Here is a 21,589-nt window from a genome sequence, read left to right on the forward strand (position 1 = left end):
CCTGGCCCATCAATGACAAGTGGGAAACATGCACAAATGAGAACCATGTTCCAGGCACATCAATGACATGTGGTAAATATAGACACACGACGGGCCAGAGGGGGCCATTAATATTCAGTGTGAAAGCAATAAATGAGAACTTTCCAACAGTCTTAACTCCACATTCGATGAGAACTCAGAACAATTACTGATCTTCCCTCACATTGTTTGACACCTTTGTGATGAGGAAACACATGTTAACCAAGTCCAAGCAGATGACTGAGTTCTGCACCTTGAAGGAGCGCGGGAGGGGAACGTCGCGCGGAGGGAACGTCATCTCGTTTGACAGCCTGATGATGTAGTGCTGCAGCCCATGAAGTCATGCACAGACATGCGCAGTGTGTGTTTCCTCTACAGGCGGCAGGTGTTCCTGGGTCAGGCGCTTGTCGGGGACCAAAGGCGATTCACCATCAGTTCCCGGGACTCTGGGAGCAGAGCGCAGCATCGGGTCCCAGGACTCCGGGAGCAGAACGCAGCACCGGGTCCCGGAACGGAGGGCTACCCTGGATCCGGTGCTTGCAACACCCGGCTGGAGGACGCTTCTCCCCGGGTCCTTGGTGTTGATTTAACCCGCTGCTCAGTTCTCCGGGACCCTCTATCGCGCTGAGCCCGCGCTGTGCGCCCCGGGGCAGACAGAACTACTTTGATTTATCCCCCGGTCACAGCCTCTCGTCCCCACAGCAATGAGCCCGTTTCAGTGCTCCGACTGCGGGAAGAACTTTAAATGGTTGAGTAAGTTAACGAGACACAAGCGAGTCCACACCGGGGAGAGACCCTTCACTTGCCCAGAGTGCGGGAAGGGCTTCACTCAGTCCTCCGACCTGCTGACCCACCAGCGGATTCACACTGGGGAGAGGCTGTTCACCTGCCCAGAGTGCGAGAAGGCCTTCACCAGATTGTCCAGCCTTGAGATACACCGGCGGGTCCACACTGGGGAGAGGCCCTTCACCTGCCCCGAGTGCAGCAAGGGGTTCACCCAGATCTCCAACCTGCTGACCCACCAGCGGGTCCACACTGGGGAAAAGCCGTTCACCTGCCCTGAGTGTGAGAAGACCTTCACCAACAGGTACAACCTTGAGGTACACCGGCGGGTCCACACCGGAGAGAGGCCTTTCATCTGCCCCAAGTGTGGCAAAGGCTTCACTGACACCTCCAGCCTGCAGAAGCACCAGCGGATTCACACTGGAGAAAAGCCGTTCACCTGCCCCAAGTGTGGCAAAGGATTCACCCACATCTCCAACCTGCTGACTCATCAGTGGGTCCACACCTCGGAAAAGCCGTTTGCCTGCCCCGAGTGCGAGAAGACTTTCACCAACAGGTCAAGCCTTGCGATACATCAGCGGGTCCACACTGGCGAGAGGCCATTCTCTTGCTCCGAGTGCGGCAAAGGCTTCACTGATACCTCCAGCCTGCAGCGGCACCAGCGGGCCCACACTGGGGAAAAGCCATTCACCTGCTCCGAGTGTGGCAAGGGGTTTGGCCGGTCCTCCTACCTGCGGTTGCACCAGCGAGTCCACACCGGCGAGAGGCCATTTGTTTGCCCCGAGTGCGGCAAGGGCTTCACCCAGATCTCCAGCCTGCGTAGTCACCAGTGGGTCCACACTGGGGAAAAGCCATTTGCCTGCCCTGAGTGCGAGAAGACCTTCACCAACAGTTCCAACCTTGAGCGACACCGACGGGTCCACACCGATGAGACGCCCTTCTCCTGCTCCAAGTACGGCAAAGGGGTTTGCCCAGTCCTCCTACCTGTAGTTGCACCAGTAGGTCCACACCACAGAAAAGCTGTTTGTCTGCCCCGAGTGCAGCAAGGTCTTCACCTAGATCTCCAACCTGCTATCCCACCAGAGGATTCACAGCAGTGACAGGCCACTTGTCTGCTCCTAGTGCAGGAAGGGCTTCACTCAGTTCTCCCCCCTTGCTGACCTCCAGTGGGTCCACACAAGGGAGAGGCTATTCTTATGCTCCCAGTGCGGAAAGGTGATCGCCTGGTTCTCCCACCTGCTGGCCCGCCAGGAGATCCACTCTGGGGAGAGGCCATTTGTCTGCCCCAAATGCAGAAAGGAATTTTCCCAGTTCTCCAACCTGCTGATCCACCAGCCGGTCCACACTGGAAAAAGGCCCTACACCTGCTCCCTACAGGAAAGCCTTCACCCATTCCTCCCAACTGCAGACCCACCAGCTGCTCCACACTGGGGAGAGGCCATTCATCTGCCTTGAGTGTGGGGAGGGGTTCACCCAGATCTCCATCCTGCAGAGGCTTGAGAGGAGCCACACCGGGGAAAAAGCCATTTGTCTGCTCCAAGTGTGAGAAGGCCTTCACTGGGTTGTCCACCCTTGAGACACACCGATGGATGCACAAAGGAGAGATGCCCTTTGCTTTGATTTTGGTGAGAGGTTCAGTGAATCCAGCAAATTGAAGAGACACCTGCAGGTCCACACTAGAAAGAGGTCTTTCACCTGCCTCAAGTGCCCACCAGTGGGTCCACTCTGGGGAGTGGCTATTCATCTGCTCCAAGTATGGAAAGGGCTTTACCCAGTTGGACAGTCTGCTGAAAAACCAGTGAGAAAGTTTGCAGAGTGTAGAATTATTGAAACATCACTCTGACTACCTGCTGTCTCCTGCCAACTTGCAAACATTTCTCACTCGATCATCTTTAATTTTTAACCAAATTGGCTTAAATGTATCCCCTTCAATATTTAATGTCATTGCTTTTGGAGATGTTGACTACCAGAGGAGCTAAAGCAGCAAAAAATTATGTTCCCTCTGACTGCAGGCTATCTCAGACATGGTGAAAAAGCAAACACAGGAGATAACACAAAAAATAACCGCAATGGTGAAAGAAGGTCAACGAGAGTTTAATTCTAGACTTGAAAAGGTTTTACAAACGATTTCAAGAATTGTGTATTTGGAAACTGTGGAAGTTGGTTTGAAAGTCTGTTATTGACCGTATAGATAAACTAGAAACTTGATGTGAAGTAAGGTCTGCCACCAACTCCCAAGTTTGCCTGGAAGGTGGTTGATTTGGAGAACAGGAGCAGATGTCAAAACATTTGGATCTGGGCTGAAAAGAAGACACTGAGAAAGGCCAGTTATCTGACTTCTCCAATCTACTCATGGAGGAGTTTGGACAAAAGATTTTGGCTACTAAGCCCGAGCTCGACAGAGCACATCGGTCTCTGGTTCCCAAGCCAACCTCGGAACATGTTCACGTTCAGGAATTCTTTGTTTTCATTATTACCAAGAAAACTATCATGTTATTTGTGAAGCTTGTGGGATCAGAAATTTGAATGATCAGGGTCGACAAATTAAATTTGTGGAAGATTTTTGCCATGAAGTTATGGAGATGCGGAAAGAATACAGAGAGGTTATGACTGAGCTTTACAAGAAAGGATTTAGACCCACTTTGTTGTATCCAACTGGTCTGTGGATCACCTTGGAAGACAGCCACAAATTTTAAAATTCGGTGGATGAAGCTTGCAAAGTTTTGGTTGATTCTGTTCCAACAGCAAGTTTAATATGAACTAATAGTCTGTTTCTGAAGTTTTTTCTATCTTGAAGGAAAGTTTTTTTTTCAAGTGGGGGAAGTCTGACCACTCTTCTTGTGTTAATTGAAGGATTAATTGATTTAATAATTATGTGGTTTTTCATTTTAACTTTGTTTAGTTTATTTTTTTATATTTGATGTTAAAGATTTAATAGATTGTATTAATCTTATTTTATTAACATTGGCAGTAATTGTCTTGCTTATTAATTTATTAACACTGCAAGTGATATAATGTATGTAGTTTATTATTCGACAGTGGGGAAAGTAGGTTTGTGCAGTTAGTTTATTCTAGGACCACGGTAAAATGCGGTCAGCATTAAAATAACGGATATGCACTTAATCTGGTAAAATGTTATAATAAGCAAAAATAAGTTCTAGTGTTCATATGATTGAGTTTGAAAAGTTAAATGTTAGATATTTATAGTTTAAGGATCTTTCCTTTTTAATTACTAATGATTTGATATTTATTTATTTATAATGTTTATGCACCTGGGAATGTTTTTCATTTTGGCTGATAGTGGGAATGAGACATGATTCTACTGAACATGCATATATTGTATGCCTACACAGCAAACTTTGTATTTTTCACTTAGGTTTAATTTTTTTATATCAAGAATTTTTTTCTTTGGGGAAAATTAGTAATTATTACTCTGTAGAGTATGCGCTATGAGCTATGACGAGTGTGGAAAGAAGATACACACATGAGGAGTCAAAGTCGAAGACTGATTTACTGCTTATATAGGCTCATGGCGCTGACGTCGGGCCCGTGTCATTAGAGCGCCGACCTCAGGTTGGCCGGCATTCCTGCCAGAATTCCTTATGTTCCCACCGTGCAAATGTCACCTGGAATGACAGCCTGTGTTACCCCAGGTCCGCATGGTTGCACCGTTCATCGGCCATTTTGCAGTCTGGTTCACATCTCCATGTGCTAGGTGCTACACGGCCACCCCACCCCCCTCCCCCACAAGAACCTACGACCAGGCCATTGTCTGTTACTTTAGGTGGCCTGCCCCTGTATCGCGGGGGTGAAGCAGAAACTGATTTGTTACTGTCCAGATATGCCAGTAACATAAGGTGGAACCATTGTCTCTAATGACCTTGTAGGGCCTCTCGTAGGGTCATTGTAAAGGTGGTCTGTGTGCGCCCCTCATCACAAACATCATTATTCTTATTTTAATATACATCGTTTATTGAACATTTTATATTTACCTCTCAATCCTGCCCCAGCATGTGTCCTTTCTTTAGATGCAGAAAAAGTTTTTGATCAGATGGAAAGGGGTTATCTATTTGCCATTTTGGATAAATTTAATTTTGGACCATGTTTTATTCAATGGATTAAATTATAATATTTATGTCCTACAGCCTCAATTTTTTTTTAGCTTTATTTATTTATTTATTCCAAGGAGTTAATGAGGTTTCACGAGGTTTAGGGAAACCTTATATAAATTTATAAGTACAATATGTAAATATGAGCACCAATTTTTAAAAACAATATTAAATTTATTCATTAAATTAGAGGTAATCTAATTTAATTTATGCAAGAGATACCTGTACAACTGTGAATTTTCACGTGCCATCTTTCCAAACCTAAATGTAAATGTGAATCAGATTTCCACGTTATTGCCATACATTTTCTTGCATCTGCTAATGCAACTTTCACAAATTCCTTTTGATATAAATTCAATTTCAGTTTTGGGTTATTGCTAAAATTTAATCCAATAAAAATAATATTGGATACTGTGCCTCAATACTTACTAATTTTCAGCTGTCAAAACCCTTTGAAGATTCAACCCTTTGAATCTTCAATGGGTTTCTTGTCCAGGTTGTCCTTTAAGACCATTACTTCTTGACTTGCAATTGCTCTTCATGAAAGTAGAGATTTTATTGGGATTCATAAGAACGCCATTGAACACAAGGTTGCTTTATATGCAGATGATCTTTTGATTTTTGAATCTAATCCAGATATTTCTTTACCAAGCAAATTAGCTTGGATTTCTCATATTATTTTGTCTTCTGGGTTTGAATCTACATAAAAGTGATCTTTTACCTTTAAATGGTTCTATAGCAAGGAACTCTAATTTTCCTTTTAAGATTGTGAAGGACCAATTTACCTATCTCAGTATTACAATTACTAGGAGTTATAAGCATCTTTTTAAGGAAGTAATTTCTACTTTATTTAATCAGGTCAAATTTCTGCTATCAAAATGGACACCTTTATCTATTTCCATAATTAATTGGATTAATTATATTAAAATAAACATTTTACCTAAGTTTTTGTATCCTTTCCAATCTCTAGCAATTTTCATTCCCAAGTCCTTTTTTGATTCACATATATATTCCTACATATGGTAAGGAAAATGTCCCCTCTTTAACAGGCTAAAAGGAATGGTGTACAGGTATTGGTGTTTCCTAATTTTAGATTTTATTATTGGGTGCTCAATTTACATAATTTGCTTCTTTTGTTACATTTTGATAATCTAATTGACTGCCTTTCATGGGTAGAAATGCAATTAAAGTTTACTAAAATTTCTTCTATATTGGCAATTCTAGGGTCATTTTTATCATCCTCTTTATACATATGAATCAATAATCCAATAATCAGACATCATTTCAGAATATGGGCACAATTTAAAAGGTTTTTTGGATTGCAGAACATTTTCTTGCCAGCCCTAATCATCTTTTTCAATCTTCTTTGCAAGATACTGTCTTTAATGACTGGCACAGATTGGGTATTAAGAGTTTTAAAGACCTTTTTATTCCAAAAAAAATTTGCTTCCTTTGATAAAATTTAATTCATTTTGTTAGATATTTGCAAGTTAGACATTTTTCCCCATCTCAGATCCCTGACTTTCTGCAATTCCCTGAGGCAAACATCCTTGAAGGGCTCAAGCCTGAAACGTCAGTTATGTACCTTTGATTTTGCTATATAAACAATGCTGTTTGACCTGCTGAGCATCTCCAGCATTTTGTGTTTTTACTTCAACCATGGAGTCTGCAGAATTTTGTAATTTACTTCTGTCTAAAGTTAACTTGTCTAATTTTAATTCAGATATAAATCCTCTATGTGACAAATGTAAAATTGGTGATGACTCTTTCACATGTTCTGGACTTACCCTAGTTTAGAAAAAGTTTGGAAAGATATCTTTCAAACATTATCAGTGATTCTCAAGTTCAAATTAGTCCCTTGCCCCTTGCTCTATTTGAATCATTTCAAGATGATGATGTTTTACTGACTCCAACTCAAAACCGAATTTTATCTTTTACGTCATTGATAGCCAGACGTGCAAGTTCATGAAATGGAAAGACAATTCTCCATTTACACAGTGATATGTCTTCAGATAGTTTTGTGTGAAATAGAAGCTATTTTAAATAGATGTTCAATATCGAAAATTTCTGTCTATTTGTGACATTGAAGCACTTACTTCATTGAAGCACTTACTTCATTTGTGACATTGAAGCACTTACTTCATCTCCTACTTCATAAATCTAAACCTTTGCCACCTCCAAGTCAGCTTCATAGTGAAGCTATCTGTGCAAGACGCAGATGGAAACAAGTGCAATTCATTGCAGATTTATTTTGGAAAAGATGGATTAAAGAATATCTTTTGATATTACAACGGCGACAAAAATGGTTGAAACCTAATACAACTTAGTATGGAGAGATATTGTAATTATCATGGACGATTCTTCACCAACAAATTCTTGGTTGCTGGGGAAAATTGCTGATACAGTTCCAGACAAGAAAGGATTTGTTCGGTAAGTGCGGATTAAAAGCAAGGCTGGCTATTTAAACCAACCTATTGCTAAAATCTGTCTTTTATAGGAAGCTGAAAGTTTTAATTTCTAATCTTATACTTACTATAATTACTTTGTGCATCTGTAATATTAGCCATTAATGCCTATTAAAATAATTAGGGGCTGGAATGTAAAGGATAAAACCTTGATATATATGGACTGGCCAGTTTGAACCTCCCTGACCTTCCCTAACTCCTCCCTTGGCTCTTTGCCGATTTCCCAATAAAGGCTGGTATGGCCAGACTTGCCCGCTCTTGCTCCTGTACCTGGAACTGTAAAGCGCTGTGCACTGAAGGTGTCTCCCAAAAAGTGCTGAATATCTCTGGCAGCTAAAGTCCAGTCCGCAGAGATGTGTGGGTACTGTCGGGTAGGCTTAAGGGTGCGGGGCAGGAAGTGCAGGGATTTTAAAATCATGGTAATGCCCAAAGTCTGCGCGCCGGTTATCCTGTGGTTAGACTTCCATTGTCAGCTGTAAAGTGTAGCAATGCTATTTGACGCTCTGTGCCCCCATCACAGTGCAGAACGAGGAATTTGGCCCAGTCAATGAGAGTAAGCTGGACAGTATGTGTGGGCTGTCCACCCTTTGGGTCCCTCCGCTATTTGAGCACCTTTCAGAGAATTGCAGTCCTATAGCCACCAAAAGCAGGAGATATAGCCGGAGGACAGACGTTTCATTAAAATCAAAGCCCAGAGGTTGTTGACGGAAGGCATCATATAGCCCAGCAACCGCCCCCGGCGAGCTCAAGTGTTGGTGATAAAAGTTGGGGGAGAAGAACCGGATGGTAATAAACTACAGCCAGACTGTAAATACATTTATGTTACTGGATGCCTACCCCTTACCCTGAATTGCTGACATAGTGAATGAGATAGCCCAATATAGGGTCTTCTCCACCATAGACCTTAAATCGGCATACCATCAGATCCCAACCCGCCCAGAGGACTGGCCCTACATGGCTTTTGAAGCCGATGGCCTACTGTATCAGTTCCTCAGAGTGCCATTCGGTCTGACAAATGGGATATTGGTGTTCCAAATGGAGATGGACTGCATGGTGGACAATCACAAGCTAAAAGCAATGTTCCTGTACTTGGATAACTTCATATATGGCCATGATGTGGAGGAACATGATACGAATCTAAGGGAATCCTCGCCACAGCAAAAACCCCAAACCTGACATATAATCAGAAGTGCGTGTTCCGCACTTCCTGGCTGGCGATATTAGGGTATGTGGCGGAGGGAGGGATCGTGTCCCTGAACCCTGAGAGAATGTCCCCCCTTAAGGATCTACTATTGACCCAGAACCTGAAGGCCCTGAAAAGGTGCCTCAAGTTCTTTTCCTATTATGCCCAATGGGTCCCCAATTACACAGACGAGGCCAACCATTAGTGAAGACAACAGTCTTTCCCCCATCAGCAGAGGCTCGTAAAGTCTTCGAGGGCCTCAAGGATGAGATTGCCTAGGTGGTGATGCAGGCCATTGATGAATCCATCCCATTCCAACCAAGTGGAAAATATTGCCTCTGATGTTTGTGATAGTACAGATCTATCACCAATGTACATAGTGTATATAGTTACTGTATCTAGACTGTGCTTACAGCGATTGGCTGAGAGCTAAGCCACACCTATTGTCTGGGCCTTAAAGGGTTGTGTCCCTAGCCAGGTTGGATCATTCCGGACTGGTCGGCTACCTGTGAAGAGCTCCGGTCTTTTGCTAATAAAAGCCTTGGTTTGGATCAACAAGTCTTCGGTACTTTCGACGAGCTCTACAATTTTATTAGCAAAAAGAATTTTTTTGAAAGGGATGGAGCGTTTAACTCGGCCAGAAAAACTTGATATCGACCCACGGTCAGCTACAGTCTTCAAAGCCTTTAACTTCTGGCTGCTGAACTTTGAAAACTTCCTGAGACTCATTGAGGTGGAGGAGGATAACCAGCGTCTAACAGCATTGCTCTCTATGGTGTCCTTGAGAGTCTACGAGAACATCCAGGATGAGACCACTTAAACCGCAGCCATAAAGGTACTGAAAGGACTGTATGATCAACCGGTGAACAGAGTTCATGCCCGGCTTGTGCTTGCGTCGAGGAAGCAACAGCCCGGTGAGTCCAGCAGGGCATATTTACAAATATTAAAGGCATTGGGCAAGGACTGTAACTGTGTGGACAAAACTGCTGCCGAGATCACAAATGACCTCGTCCAGGATGCCTATGTGGCTGGGCTCAGATCAAATGAAGTGAGGCTGCGCTTGCTCGAACAAGGGGTAGAAAAACTAGAGGACGTGGCCCGGATTGCAATCACAATGGAAGATGCAGCCTTAAAGTCCACCGAGCTCTCTAGGGACTGGACCCCTCGTTCTGATGTGAGTAGAGTGCCCTTCTACCCTACCACCCCCCGAGATACTGACAGCCTGTCGGCTGCTGCTATACTGCCCCCTGCGAACCCAAAATGTTATTTCTGTGGGAGGGACAAGCACAGCAGGTCCCAGTGCCCAGCAAGAAAAGCCAGGTGCCACAAGTGCCTTAAAAACGGCCACTTCGCTACAGTCCTTGACCTACCCCTTCCTTTCATTCTCTCCCTCGTTTTTGTTTTTTTTTCCCAGGGTCAATTCTCCAAGAAGGGGTGAATGTGATAGTACAGATCTATCACCAATGTACATAGTGTATATAGTTACTGTATCTAGACTGTGCTTACAGCAATTGGCTGAGAGCTAAGCCACACCTATTGTCTGGGCCTTAAAGGGTTGTGTCCCTAGCCAGGTCGGATCATTCCGGACTGGTTGGCCACCTGTGAAGAGCTCCGGTCTTTTGCTAATAAAAGCCTTGGTTTGGATCAACAAATCTTTGGTTCTTTCGACGAGCTCTACAATGTTGCCCTAGCAACCACGCTGAATCAGGCAGGCAGGCCAGTGGCATTTTCTCCTGAACTCAGGTACTCGGCAATTGAGAAAGAGGCCTGCTGGGTTTTATCTCAAAGAAGGGGCGAAGTTGGTGAAAGGTATTTGCATAGATGTATGGACTGACCAGTCTGAAACTCCTTGACCTTCTCTAACCCCTCCCTTGGCTCCTCCCCAGATTTTCCAATGAAGGCTGGCATGCCCAGACTTGCCCCCTCTTGCTCCTGTACCCGGAACCTGGTCAAGTAGTGTATCAGGTTTTTGGTAATTAATGCCATTTAATCACTCCATCATGTCGATGTGATTATTGTGTGGTCCACAGTGCTAACGTAGTGATTATGATGTAATATGTCATCATATCTTCCCAGGCTGACTGCTTGCTCTCATTCTACAAGATATGAAGGAAGAGTGAGTAGGAGAAATTTTTCTTTAAATTTTGTATCTCTATATATTTGTGATTTTATAGCTGTCTTTAGCTATTGCTTTTGTTATGACAACTTTTAGTAATTAGAGTCTAAAATTCTAACTTTATATAGTAAATGCTTTGTTAGACATTATAGAAACATAGAAACATAGAAGATAGGAGCAGGAGTAGGTCATTCGAGCCTTCGAGCCTGTTCCGCCATTGAACGAGATCATGGCTGATCTTAAAGTTCAGTACCCCGTCCCCGCCTTCTCTCCGTAACCTTTAATACCCTTATACTGAAGAAATAGATCTAATTCCCTCTTAAATATATTTAATGAACCTGCCTCTACTGCCCTCTGTGGCAATGAATTCCACAGATTCACCACCCTCTGGGTAAAAAAATTCCTTCTCATCTCGGTCCTAAATGGTTTGCCCATTATCCTCAAACCATGGCCCCGGGTTCTGGATTTTCCCATCATTGGAAACATCCCATCTGCATCCATTCTGTCCAGTCCTGCCAGAATTTTATATGTCTCTATGAGATCCCCTCTCAATCTTCTAAACTCCAGCGAGTACAATCCCAATTTGCGCAATCTTTCCTCATAAGTCATTCCTGCCATTCCAGGTATCAGCCTGGTGAATCGCCTCTGCACTCCCTCCATTGCAAGAACATCCTTCCTTAGATAAGGTGACCAAAACTGCACACAATACTCCAGGTGGGGTCTCACCAAGGCCCTGTACAGCTGCAGTAAGGTATCCTTGTTCCTATACTCAAACCCTCTTGATATGAAGGCCAACATACCATTTGCCTTTTTAACCGCCTGCTGTACCTGCATGCTTGCCTTCAGAGACTGATGTACAAGTACCCCTAGGTCTCTCTGCACTTCCCCATCTCTTAATCTATTGCCATTCAAATAGTAATCTGCCCTCCGGTTTGTATTACCAAAGTGGATAACCTCACATTTATCCACATTGTAGTGCATTTGCCATGTATCTGCCCAGTCCCTCAATTTATCCAAATCACACTGGAGCTTCCTGACCCCCTCTTCCATGCACACAACCCCTCCTAGCTTAGTGTCATCTGCAAATTTGGAGATATTACATCCAATCCCCTCATCCAGATCATTAATGTAAATTGTGAACAGCTGGGGTCCCAGTACAGATCCCTGTGGCACCCCATTGGTCACCGCCTGCCACTCAGAAAACGAGACATTTATCCCAACTCTCTGTCTTCTACCTGCCAGCTAGTTCTCAATCCACATCAATACTTTGCCCCCAATCCCATGAGCCTTGATTTTGGAAGCCAGTCGTTTATGCGGGACCTTATCGAAGGCCTTTTTGGAAGTCCAGGTACACCACATCCACTGGCTCTCCCCCATCTATTTTACCTGTCACCATCTCAAAGAATTCCAATAGATTTGTCAAGCACAATTTACCTTTTGTAAATCCATGTTGACTCCGTCCAATCCCTTCTCTGCTAGTCATATGCTCCGCTATTACATCCTTAATAATGGATTCCATCATTTTGCCCAATACTGATGTAAGGCTCACTGGCCTATAATTCCCCGCTTTTTCTCTACCCCCCTTTTTAAATAGTGGGGTAACATTAGCTACCCTCCAATCCATGGGTACTGATCCTGAGTCTATCGAGTTCTGGAAAATAATTCTTAAAGCATCTGCTATCTGAATGGCCACTTCCTTAAGTACCCTAGGATGTAGATTATCAGGCCTTTGGGATTTATCTGCCTTCAATCCCATCAATTTCCCCAAGACCATGTCCTTAGAGATACTGATTTATTTCAGTTGTGAAGCTATGCAAAATGACTGCATTCTATCAACAAATTAAAACTACATAAATTAACAGCCACAGAGTTTGATTTATTATTGGATTAAAGAGATCGAAATTTCAGATATCGCACCTCATGCTTTGGAAGATGATACCTACCCCACCATTTATTCAGGCCCCAGCTCCTTTTTGCTTGTGCAGTACTTGGATAAAGGGCGTTAGTTAAATATCTTTGCTACACAAGGAACCTTGCTTGACTTGCTGAGATTCTCCGGCATTTTTATGTATTGAATTACAATTAGTGTAGACATTCCTGTTTAACTCCATCCTACTGTGAATTTCAGATCAACCTGATAAAGAATTTGCATGTGAAATATAGTCCTGGTTCTTTGGCCCTCAGCTGATCCAAGGTTGGTTGTGGCTGTGGTGAACCACAGGGATGTGCACACCACACTCAGTATCAAATTGTGAAGTGAAGTTGCCCAGTGACAACTGTAATAATGGTGATTGTGGTTGCAAGGCATCTTAGCAATGCCTTACTGTTTGATTATACTGGGCTGACACAGAGCAAGCCACACAATATGCAGAGCTGTAATGGAGACTTGCAGCCTCATGGTGCTGTTCATAACAAGTTTAAAGTAAAGAACCTTTTCCTTCACCCATGTGTTGTCTTAAGAACTCACAGACACAAATGCAAGTTGAAACAATGTAATATGATCTCCTGATGATAAGATATCAATTGCATGACAAGCTTCAATTTAACCAAAAGGTAAAAGTGGGTAAATGTAAGCATTAATATTGCTGCTTGTGTCCACCAATTGTATCTGAGTATTGAATGCAGAGAGCAGGATGTTTTCTGTTTCCTGCCTTTGCTGGAGCACATTATCAGAATTTACATGAACGATCAAGATCTGTTTATTTGTAATATGATGCTAAGCTGGAGAGAAACAAAATGAGTTTTCCTTCAGTGTTACACAGCAGCCATGCAGAAGCAAGTGAGATTTCCAAGGCAAATTCTCCCAGTGGCCTCTACTGTAATATGGTATGAAATAGTGCAAGGTGACCTGTGGCCTAGTGTTCATTCTCAGAATACAGGTGCCAGTGGCAAGGCTGATTTATTCTCCTTCCCTTATCGCCCATTGACAATCAGTTGCCAACAGCTGACCTGGAGGGAATTGCGACTCAATTTTGTAGTTGTAGATCAGGACAGTGTGTCATCAGGAGAGGTACTTGTAGGTGGTAATTTTGATGGACTTCTGCTAGCCTTTTCATCCCATGTGAAATTGGGAGCTAATTTGAGAGATGCAATTGAAGGTGTTGTGGCTTTGTGCTGCAGTGGTTTAGAATTCAAAGTTTTATCGAGCACAAAGACCAGAAATGTCAATAATCATACAGAAATGGGGCATTTGGCCCCACTGATCAATGTTGATACTTATTCCCATCTCTCTGGGTGGATGGGATAGGGGTGTGGGGTGGTGGGAATAGGGTGTGGGTGGATGGGATGAGTGTCGGTGGTTGGGACAGGGGTGTGGGTGCTGGGGTCAGGGGTGTGGATGGTTGGCAATGAGATGGAATTAAGAATAACAGTTACATATATGTCATAGAATGCGAGTTTTTATAGTTGAAACATTCTCCAATCTCTAGTTTTCCAAATCTGTCAGTACCCCAAGATCTTTATACTCCAAATCTTTCTGACCATCTACAATGAATCATTTTTCCTTCAACCGAAGGTCTGGAATTCCATCCCCTAAAGCTTTCCCTTCTCTAACTGTGCCACCACCTTGTGCCACGACAGCTCTATGATCACAGATTCGCCAGACTCACTTGCACAGCCATGTGTCTTTCCTGGCTATGCCTTCACCACTATCTTGTGCCTCATTTCTCCTCTCTTCCTTTTCTACACCCCCCCTTCCTTTTTTGTTAAATTTTTTATTTTTCACACCATAAATCACATTAACCATGATACACACTTTTTCCTTTTCACACATATACAGTGCCATTTTCTCCCCCCCCCTCCCTTCTCCCATCCCACCCTCCCTACCTCCCCCCTCCTGTCCATTTAAGGTACAAAATCTAGGATACATTAAACCAGTCAGATAATGTTGTCATTCAATAAAAATACACCAGAAATTCCACTGAGTCCATTCTTTTCATTTCTTTTTCCTTCCGTTAAGTTAGGTAGTGATTGTCACCGGTAGGTTTTCGCTATTGTGTTTAATGTAAAGCTCCCATATTTGTTTGAATATTTCAATATTATTTCTTAAACTATATGTTATTTTTTCTAATGGAATACATTTATTAATTTCTATATACCATTGTTGTATTTTCAAATTATCTTCCAATTTCCAGGTTGACATAATACATTTTTTTGCTACGGCTAGAGCTATCTTAACAAATCTTTTTTGTGCATCCTCCAAATCAATTCCAAATTCTTTGTTTTTTTATGTTACTTAGGAGGAAGATCTCTGGATTCTTTGGTATATTGTTTTCTGTTATTTTATTTAATATCTGATTGAGATCTTCCCAAAATTTTTCTACTTTCTCACATGTCCAGATTGCATGAATTGTTGTTCCCATTTCTTTTTTACATCGAAAACATCTATCAGATACTGTTGGGTCCCATTTATTTAACTTTTGAGGTGTCATGTATAGCCTGTGTATCCAGTTATATTGTATCATACGTAACCTCGTATTTATTGTATTTCTCATCGTTCCAGAGCAAACTTCTCCCATGTTTCCTTTTTTATCTTTATATTTAAATCTTGTTCCCATTTTTGTTTAGTTTTACCATTTGTTTCCTCATTCTCCTTTTCTTGCAGTTTAATATACATATTTGTTATAAATCTTTTGATTATCATTGTATCTGTAATCACATATTCAAAGTTACTTCCCTCTTGCAAACTCAAACTGCTTCCTAATTTATCCTTCAAGTAGGATCTCAATTGGTAATATGCCAGCGCTGTATCTTGAGTTATATTGTATTTATCTTTCATTTGTTCAAAGGATAATAATCTATTTCCTGAAAAACAATTTTCTATTCTTTTAATCCCTTTTTTCTCCCATTCTCTAAAGGAAAGGTTATCTATTGTAAAAGGGAGTAACTTGTTTTGCGTCAATATTAGTTTTGGTAATTGATAATTTGTTTTATTTCTTTCTACATGAATCTTCTTCCAAATATTGAGTAGATGATGTAATACTGGAGAACTTCTATGTTGTACCAATTTTTCATCCCATTTATATAATATGTGTTCCGGTATCTTTTCCCCTATTTTATCTAATTCTAATCTAGTCCAATCTGGCTTTTCCCTTGTTTGATAAAAATCTGATAGGTATCTTAATTGTGCGGCTCTATAATAATTTTTAAAATTTGGCAGTTGTAAGCCTCCTTGTTTATACCATTCTGTTAATTTATCTAGTGCTATCCTCGGTTTCCCCCCTTTCCATAAAAATTTCCTTATTATTTTCTTTAACTCCTTGAAGAATTTCTCTGTCAGTTGTGGCAATGCCTGAAATAGGTATAATATCCTTGGAAAAATGTTCATTTTAATACAGTTTATCCTTCCTATTAGTGTTAGTGGTAAATCTTTCCAATGCTCTAAATCGTCCTGTAATTTTTTCATTAGTGGATAATAATTTTTTATATAGATGGCCGAGATTTTTGTTTATTTGTACACCTAGGTATCTTATTGCTTGCATTTGCCATCTAAATGGTGATTCCTTCTTAAATTTTGAGAAATCCGCATTATTCATAGGCATTGCTTCACTTTTATTTACGTTGATCTTGTAACCCGACACTTCTCCATATTCCTTCAATTTCTTATAAAATTCTTTTATTGATAATTCTGGTTCTGTTAAGTATACTATAACATCATCCGCAAATAAACTGATTTTATATTCCTTGTCTTTTATTTTTATCCCTTTTATATTATTTTCTGTTCTTATCAATTCTGCTAGTGGTTCTATAGCTAACGCAAACAATAAAGGTGATAGTGGGCATCCCTGCCGTGTTGATCTGCTTAAGTTAAATTGCTTTGATACATGTCCATTTACTGTCACTTTCGCTAATGGTCCCTTATATAATGCTTTAATCCAATTAATATACTTCTCCGGTAAACTGAATTTCTCCAATACTTTGAACAAATAATTCCATTCTACTCTGTCAAAGGCCTTCTCTGCGTCTAAAGCAACTGCTACTGTAGGTGCTTTATTCCCTTCTACTGCATGAATTAAGTTAATAAATTTACAAATATTGTCTGTTGTGTGTCTTTTTTTGATAAATCCAGTTTGATCTAGATTTACCATTTTCGGTACATGCTCTGTTAATCTGTTTGCTAATAGTTTAGCTATTATCTTATAATCTGTGTTAAGTAAAGATATTGGTCTATATGACGCTGGTGTGAGTGGATCTTTCCCTTGCTTTAGTATTACTGTAATTATTGCTGTTTTACATGAATCTGGTAAGCTTTGTGTTTTATCAATCTGGTTGATTACTTCCAGGAGGGGCGGAATTAATAAGTCTTTAAATGTTTTATAGAATTCTATTGGGAATCCATCCTCTCCTGGTGTCTTAGAATTTGGTAATTTTTTTATTATCTCTTGTATTTCTACTATTCCAAATGGCTCTGTTAATTTATTTTGTTCCTCTATTTGTAGTTTTGGTAGTTCAATTTTAGTTAGAAATTCATCTATTTCCCCTTCTTTCCCTTCGTTTTCAGTTCGGTATAATTGTTCATAGAATTCTCAAAAGTTTTCCTTAATTTCTTTTGGATTATATGTAATTTGTTTGTCTTTTTTCCTTGATGCCAATACCATTTTCTTAGCTTGTTCTGTCTTAAGCTGCCATGCTAGGATTTTGTGCGTTTTTTCACCTAGTTCATAATATTTCTGTTTTGTCTTCATTATATTCTTCTCCACCTTATATGTTTGTAGTGTTTCATATTTTATTTTTTTATTTGTTTTTATTTTTTTATTCTTTTAGTTGTATCTTCCTTCATTGCTAATTCTTTTTCTATATTTACTATTTCCCTTTCCAACTGCTCTGTTTCCTGATTATAGTCCTTCTTCACCTTGGTGACATAACTTATTATTTGCCCTCTAATGAATGCTTTCATTGCATCCCATAATATAAACTTATCTTTCACTGATTTCGTATTTATTTCAAAATACATTTTAATTTGTCTTTCAATAAATTCTCTAAAATCCTGCCTTTTAAGTTTCTTTTCTTTGGCTTGGCTTCGCGGACGAAGATTTATGGAGGGGGTAAAAAGTCCACGTCAGCTGCAGGCTCGTTTGTGGCTGACAAGTCCGATGCGGGACAGGCAGACACGATTGCAGCGGTTGCAAGGGAAAGTTGGTTGGTTGGGGTTGGGTGTTGGGTTTTTCCTCCTTTGCCTTTTGTCAGTGAGGTGGGCTCTGCGGTCTTCTTCAAAGGAGGTTGCTGCCCGCCAAACTGTGAGGCGCCAAGATGCACGGTTTGAGGCGTTATCAGCCCACTGGCGGTGGTCAATGTGGCAGGCACAAAGAGATTTCTTTAGGCAGTCCTTGTACCTTTTCTTTGGTGCACCTCTGTCACGGTGGCCAGTGGAGAGCTCGCCATATAATACGATCTTGGGAAGGCGATGGTCCTCCATTCTGGAGACGTGACCCATCCAGCGCAGCTGGATCTTCAGCAGCGTGGACTCGATGCTGTCGACCTCTGCCATCTCGAGTACTTCGACGTTAGGGGTGTAAGCGCTCCAATGGATGTTGAGGATGGAGCGGAGACAACGCTGGTGGAAGCGTTCTAGGAGCCGTAGGTGGTGCCGGTAGAGGACCCATGATTCGGAGCCGAACAGGAGTGTGGGTATGACAACGGCTCTGTATAAGTAACATGGGGTTTTAAGTAACATGGGGTTTAATCTCCATCTATACATTCTTGGAGGGATGTCCTCTAACTTTACTTTCAATATTAAGGGTGAATGGTCCGATAGTATTCTAGCTTTATATTCTGTTTTTCTTACTCTATCTTGCATACGAGCTGATAACAAAAATAGGTCTATTCTTGAGTATGTTTTATGTCTAACCGAGTAATATGAATATTCCTCTTCCTTTGGGTGTTGTTTCCTCCATATATCCAAAAGTTGCATTTCTTCCATCGATTTAATTATAAATTTGGTTACTTTGTTCTTTCTGTTAATTTTTTTCCCAGTTTTGTCCATATTTGAATCCAAATTCAGGTTGAAATCCCCTCCTATTAATATGTTCCCTTGCATATCTGCTATCTTCAAAAAGATATCTTGCATAAACTTTTGATCTTCTTCGTTAGCTGAATATACATTGAGTAGATTCCAAAACTCCGAATATATCTGACATTTTATCATTACATATCTCCCTGCTGGATCTATTATTTCCTCTTCTATTTTAAATGGCACATTTTTACTAATTAATATAGCTACTCCTCTTGCTTTTGAATTATACGATGCTGCTGTTACGTGTCCTACCCAATCTCTCTTTAATTTCTTGTGCTCCAATTCAGTTAAATGTGTTTCTTGCACAAATGCTATATCAATTTTTTCTTTTTTCAGTAAATTTAGCAGTTTCTTCCTTTTAATTTGGTTATGTATTCCATTAATATTTAAAGTCATATAGTTCAACGTAGCCATTTTATACTTTGTTTATCTTCCCTTTCCGTTTCTCCATCATTACCTTTCCTTCTTATCCATTTCTGTTTTCTTGTTTTGAACCCTTTATAAGACAACATTCCTAAAACATCAAACATTTTCCTTATTCTCCTAATTAAAACTTCTTTAGCCCCAATCTCCCCTTCCCCTCCTGAGTTGTCCTTTATCCCTTGTCGGACAACCACATCTCCCCTCTCCATTTGGATTTGCGAATTCACTCGCAAGCGTCTGCTGATTTTGCAGTGACCGTAACTCCTCCCCACCCAGCCCCCCCAGAAAAGATTTCACTTTTCATATGTAACAAAGGTCACTTTTTTAATTCCCTCCTTATTCCCTCTATTCCATTTCCTTCCCTTATTAATTCTTGTCTATACTATCTATATTTTCCTCTAAATACGGATACATTCATGTATGCACATTATACATATATACACATATACCTCTTTACCCACATACGTATAAATCGTGGTCATTTTTACTCTTATTACATGTCTTCATCTCTCTGTTTTGTAGTTGTTCTGCAAATTTCCTTGCTTCCTCTGGATCCGAGAATAGTTTTTTTCCATAAGATCGTTTTCGATGTATTGAACTCCTTCCTCTTCTTCAGGAGTTCAAAACTTATGTGTCTTTTTAGTTCGCAGTCTTTTGTACTCTCGTTACACGTCTTCATCTCTCAGTCTATTTTGTAATTGTTCTGCAAATTTTCGTGCTTCCTCTGGATCCAAGAATAGTCTGTTTTGCTGTCCTGGAATAAATATTTTCAATACCGCTGGATGCTTTAGTATAAATTTATACCCTTTCTTCCATAAAATCGCCTTTGCTGTATTGAACTCCTTTCTCTTCTTCAGGAGTTCAAAACTTATATCTGGATAAATGAAGATTTTTCGCCCTTTGTACTCCAGTGGCTTGTTGCCCTCTCTTACTTTTTCCATTGTTTTCTCCAGTACCTTTTCTCTTGTAGTATATCTTAGGAATTTTACTAAAATAGATCTTGGCTTTTGTTGTGGTTGTGGTTTAAAGGCCACTGCTCTATGTGCCCTTTCTATTTCCATTTCTTGCTGTAGTTCTGGACACCCTAGGATCCTAGGGATCCAATGTTTTATAAACTCTCTCATATTCTTGCCTTCTTCATCTTCCTTAAGGCCCACTATCTTTATGTTATTTCTTCTGTTATAATTTTCCATTATATCTATTTTCTGAGCTAACAGTTCTTGTGTCTCTTTAACTTTTTTATTAGATTCCTCTAATTTCTTTTTTAAGTCCTCTACCTCTATTTCTACTGCTGCTTCTCGTTCTTCCACCTTGTCCATTCTTTTTCCCATTTCTGATAAGGTCATATCTATTTTATTCACTTTCTCTTCTGTACTGTTTATTCTTCTTCTTAAATCATTAAATTCTTGCGCTTGCCATTCTTTAAATGACTCCATGTATTCTTTAATAAGAGAAAGTATATCCTTTGTCTTGCCTTTCCCTTCTTCTTCTATTTCACTGTACTCTTCCTCTTCCTCTTCTTCCTCTGGGTTGGCCAACTGTTGTTTCTTTGTTGTCCTTTTCTTCTCTTCTTTCTTGTTTTCGTTGTCTTCTATGTTCTCCTCTTGCTGCAGCTGTTCTGCAGCTGTCATTGCCGGCTGTGGAGATCGACTCCCCAGCTGGTCCCCCCTCCCATCGGTGTGTTTTTTTGCATGCGCGGTTGCGCACTTTTACTTGGCTCAGCGAGCCATTTTTGTAGTCCACTTTCTACCAACCTGAGGGAGCGGGTTTCTCTCTCCACCGCGGGCCTCTTCGAACAGGTAAGGTCTTCTCCTTCTTCTTCCGTTGGACAAGCTTCTGATCTTGTGTTTTGTTATCCTGAAGATCTACGAGATTTTTACCACCGACCTTTTGGGTGTTGAAGCAAAGTTTTGTTTTGAAACGTTTTCCTTGGCTGCTTCAATGCATTAGCACAGCCATTCTCAGCCTTGTTTTGGTCAATCCCCCCCCCCCACCCCCTTCACCCTCCCCCCCCCACTCCCCCCCCATGTGGACTCTGCTCAAAGTGAAGGGCCCCCTTACCTCGTGGAGCAATCAAGTTTTGTTTTCTTCCGTACTACTTCTACCGACTACAACAAAAACTCAAAAAATATTTGTTACATGAGCTGAAAAGAAAACAAGGCTTTTACTTAAATGTGCTGGAGGACCCCTGTTGAGAATGGCTGGATTAGAGTTCCTCAGGATGCTGAATTTAGGTTAAGGGGTATGAGATTTGGAGCAGATCTGAGGGAACATTTTCCCACCCAGACAAGCTATGCCAGAAAGAATGGTCGAAGCAGAGTTGCTGATGGCCTTTAAGAAGTGTCTGGATGAGCACTTGGACATACAAGCCTTAAGCCAAGTGCTGGAAGATCAGATTATACGAATGGGTGTCGACTAGTTAGCAAAACAATCACCAGCAAAGCATTGGTTGGCATTGTTACGATCCCAAAGGACCCCAAA

The 21,589-nt window shown here is 41.2% G+C and overlaps 1 protein-coding gene across 1 annotated transcript in view; it reads left to right on the forward strand.

Moving 5' to 3' along the window:
• The window catches only part of LOC138758134 (zinc finger protein 850-like), a 48,735-nt gene extending 41,556 nt beyond the window's left edge, over positions 1-7,179 (forward strand). The window contains exon 5 of the mRNA XM_069926630.1: positions 773-7,179. Within this exon, the coding sequence (XP_069782731.1) occupies positions 773-1,901 (1,129 nt within the window). The 3' untranslated portion in view covers positions 1,902-7,179. The remainder of the gene's footprint in view (positions 1-772) is intronic.
• Positions 7,180-21,589: the final 14,410 nt, after the last annotated feature.

The sequence above is a fragment of the Narcine bancroftii genome, chromosome 3, assembly GCF_036971445.1.
Source record: "Narcine bancroftii isolate sNarBan1 chromosome 3, sNarBan1.hap1, whole genome shotgun sequence".
Classification (NCBI taxonomy): domain Eukaryota; kingdom Metazoa; phylum Chordata; class Chondrichthyes; order Torpediniformes; family Narcinidae; genus Narcine; species Narcine bancroftii.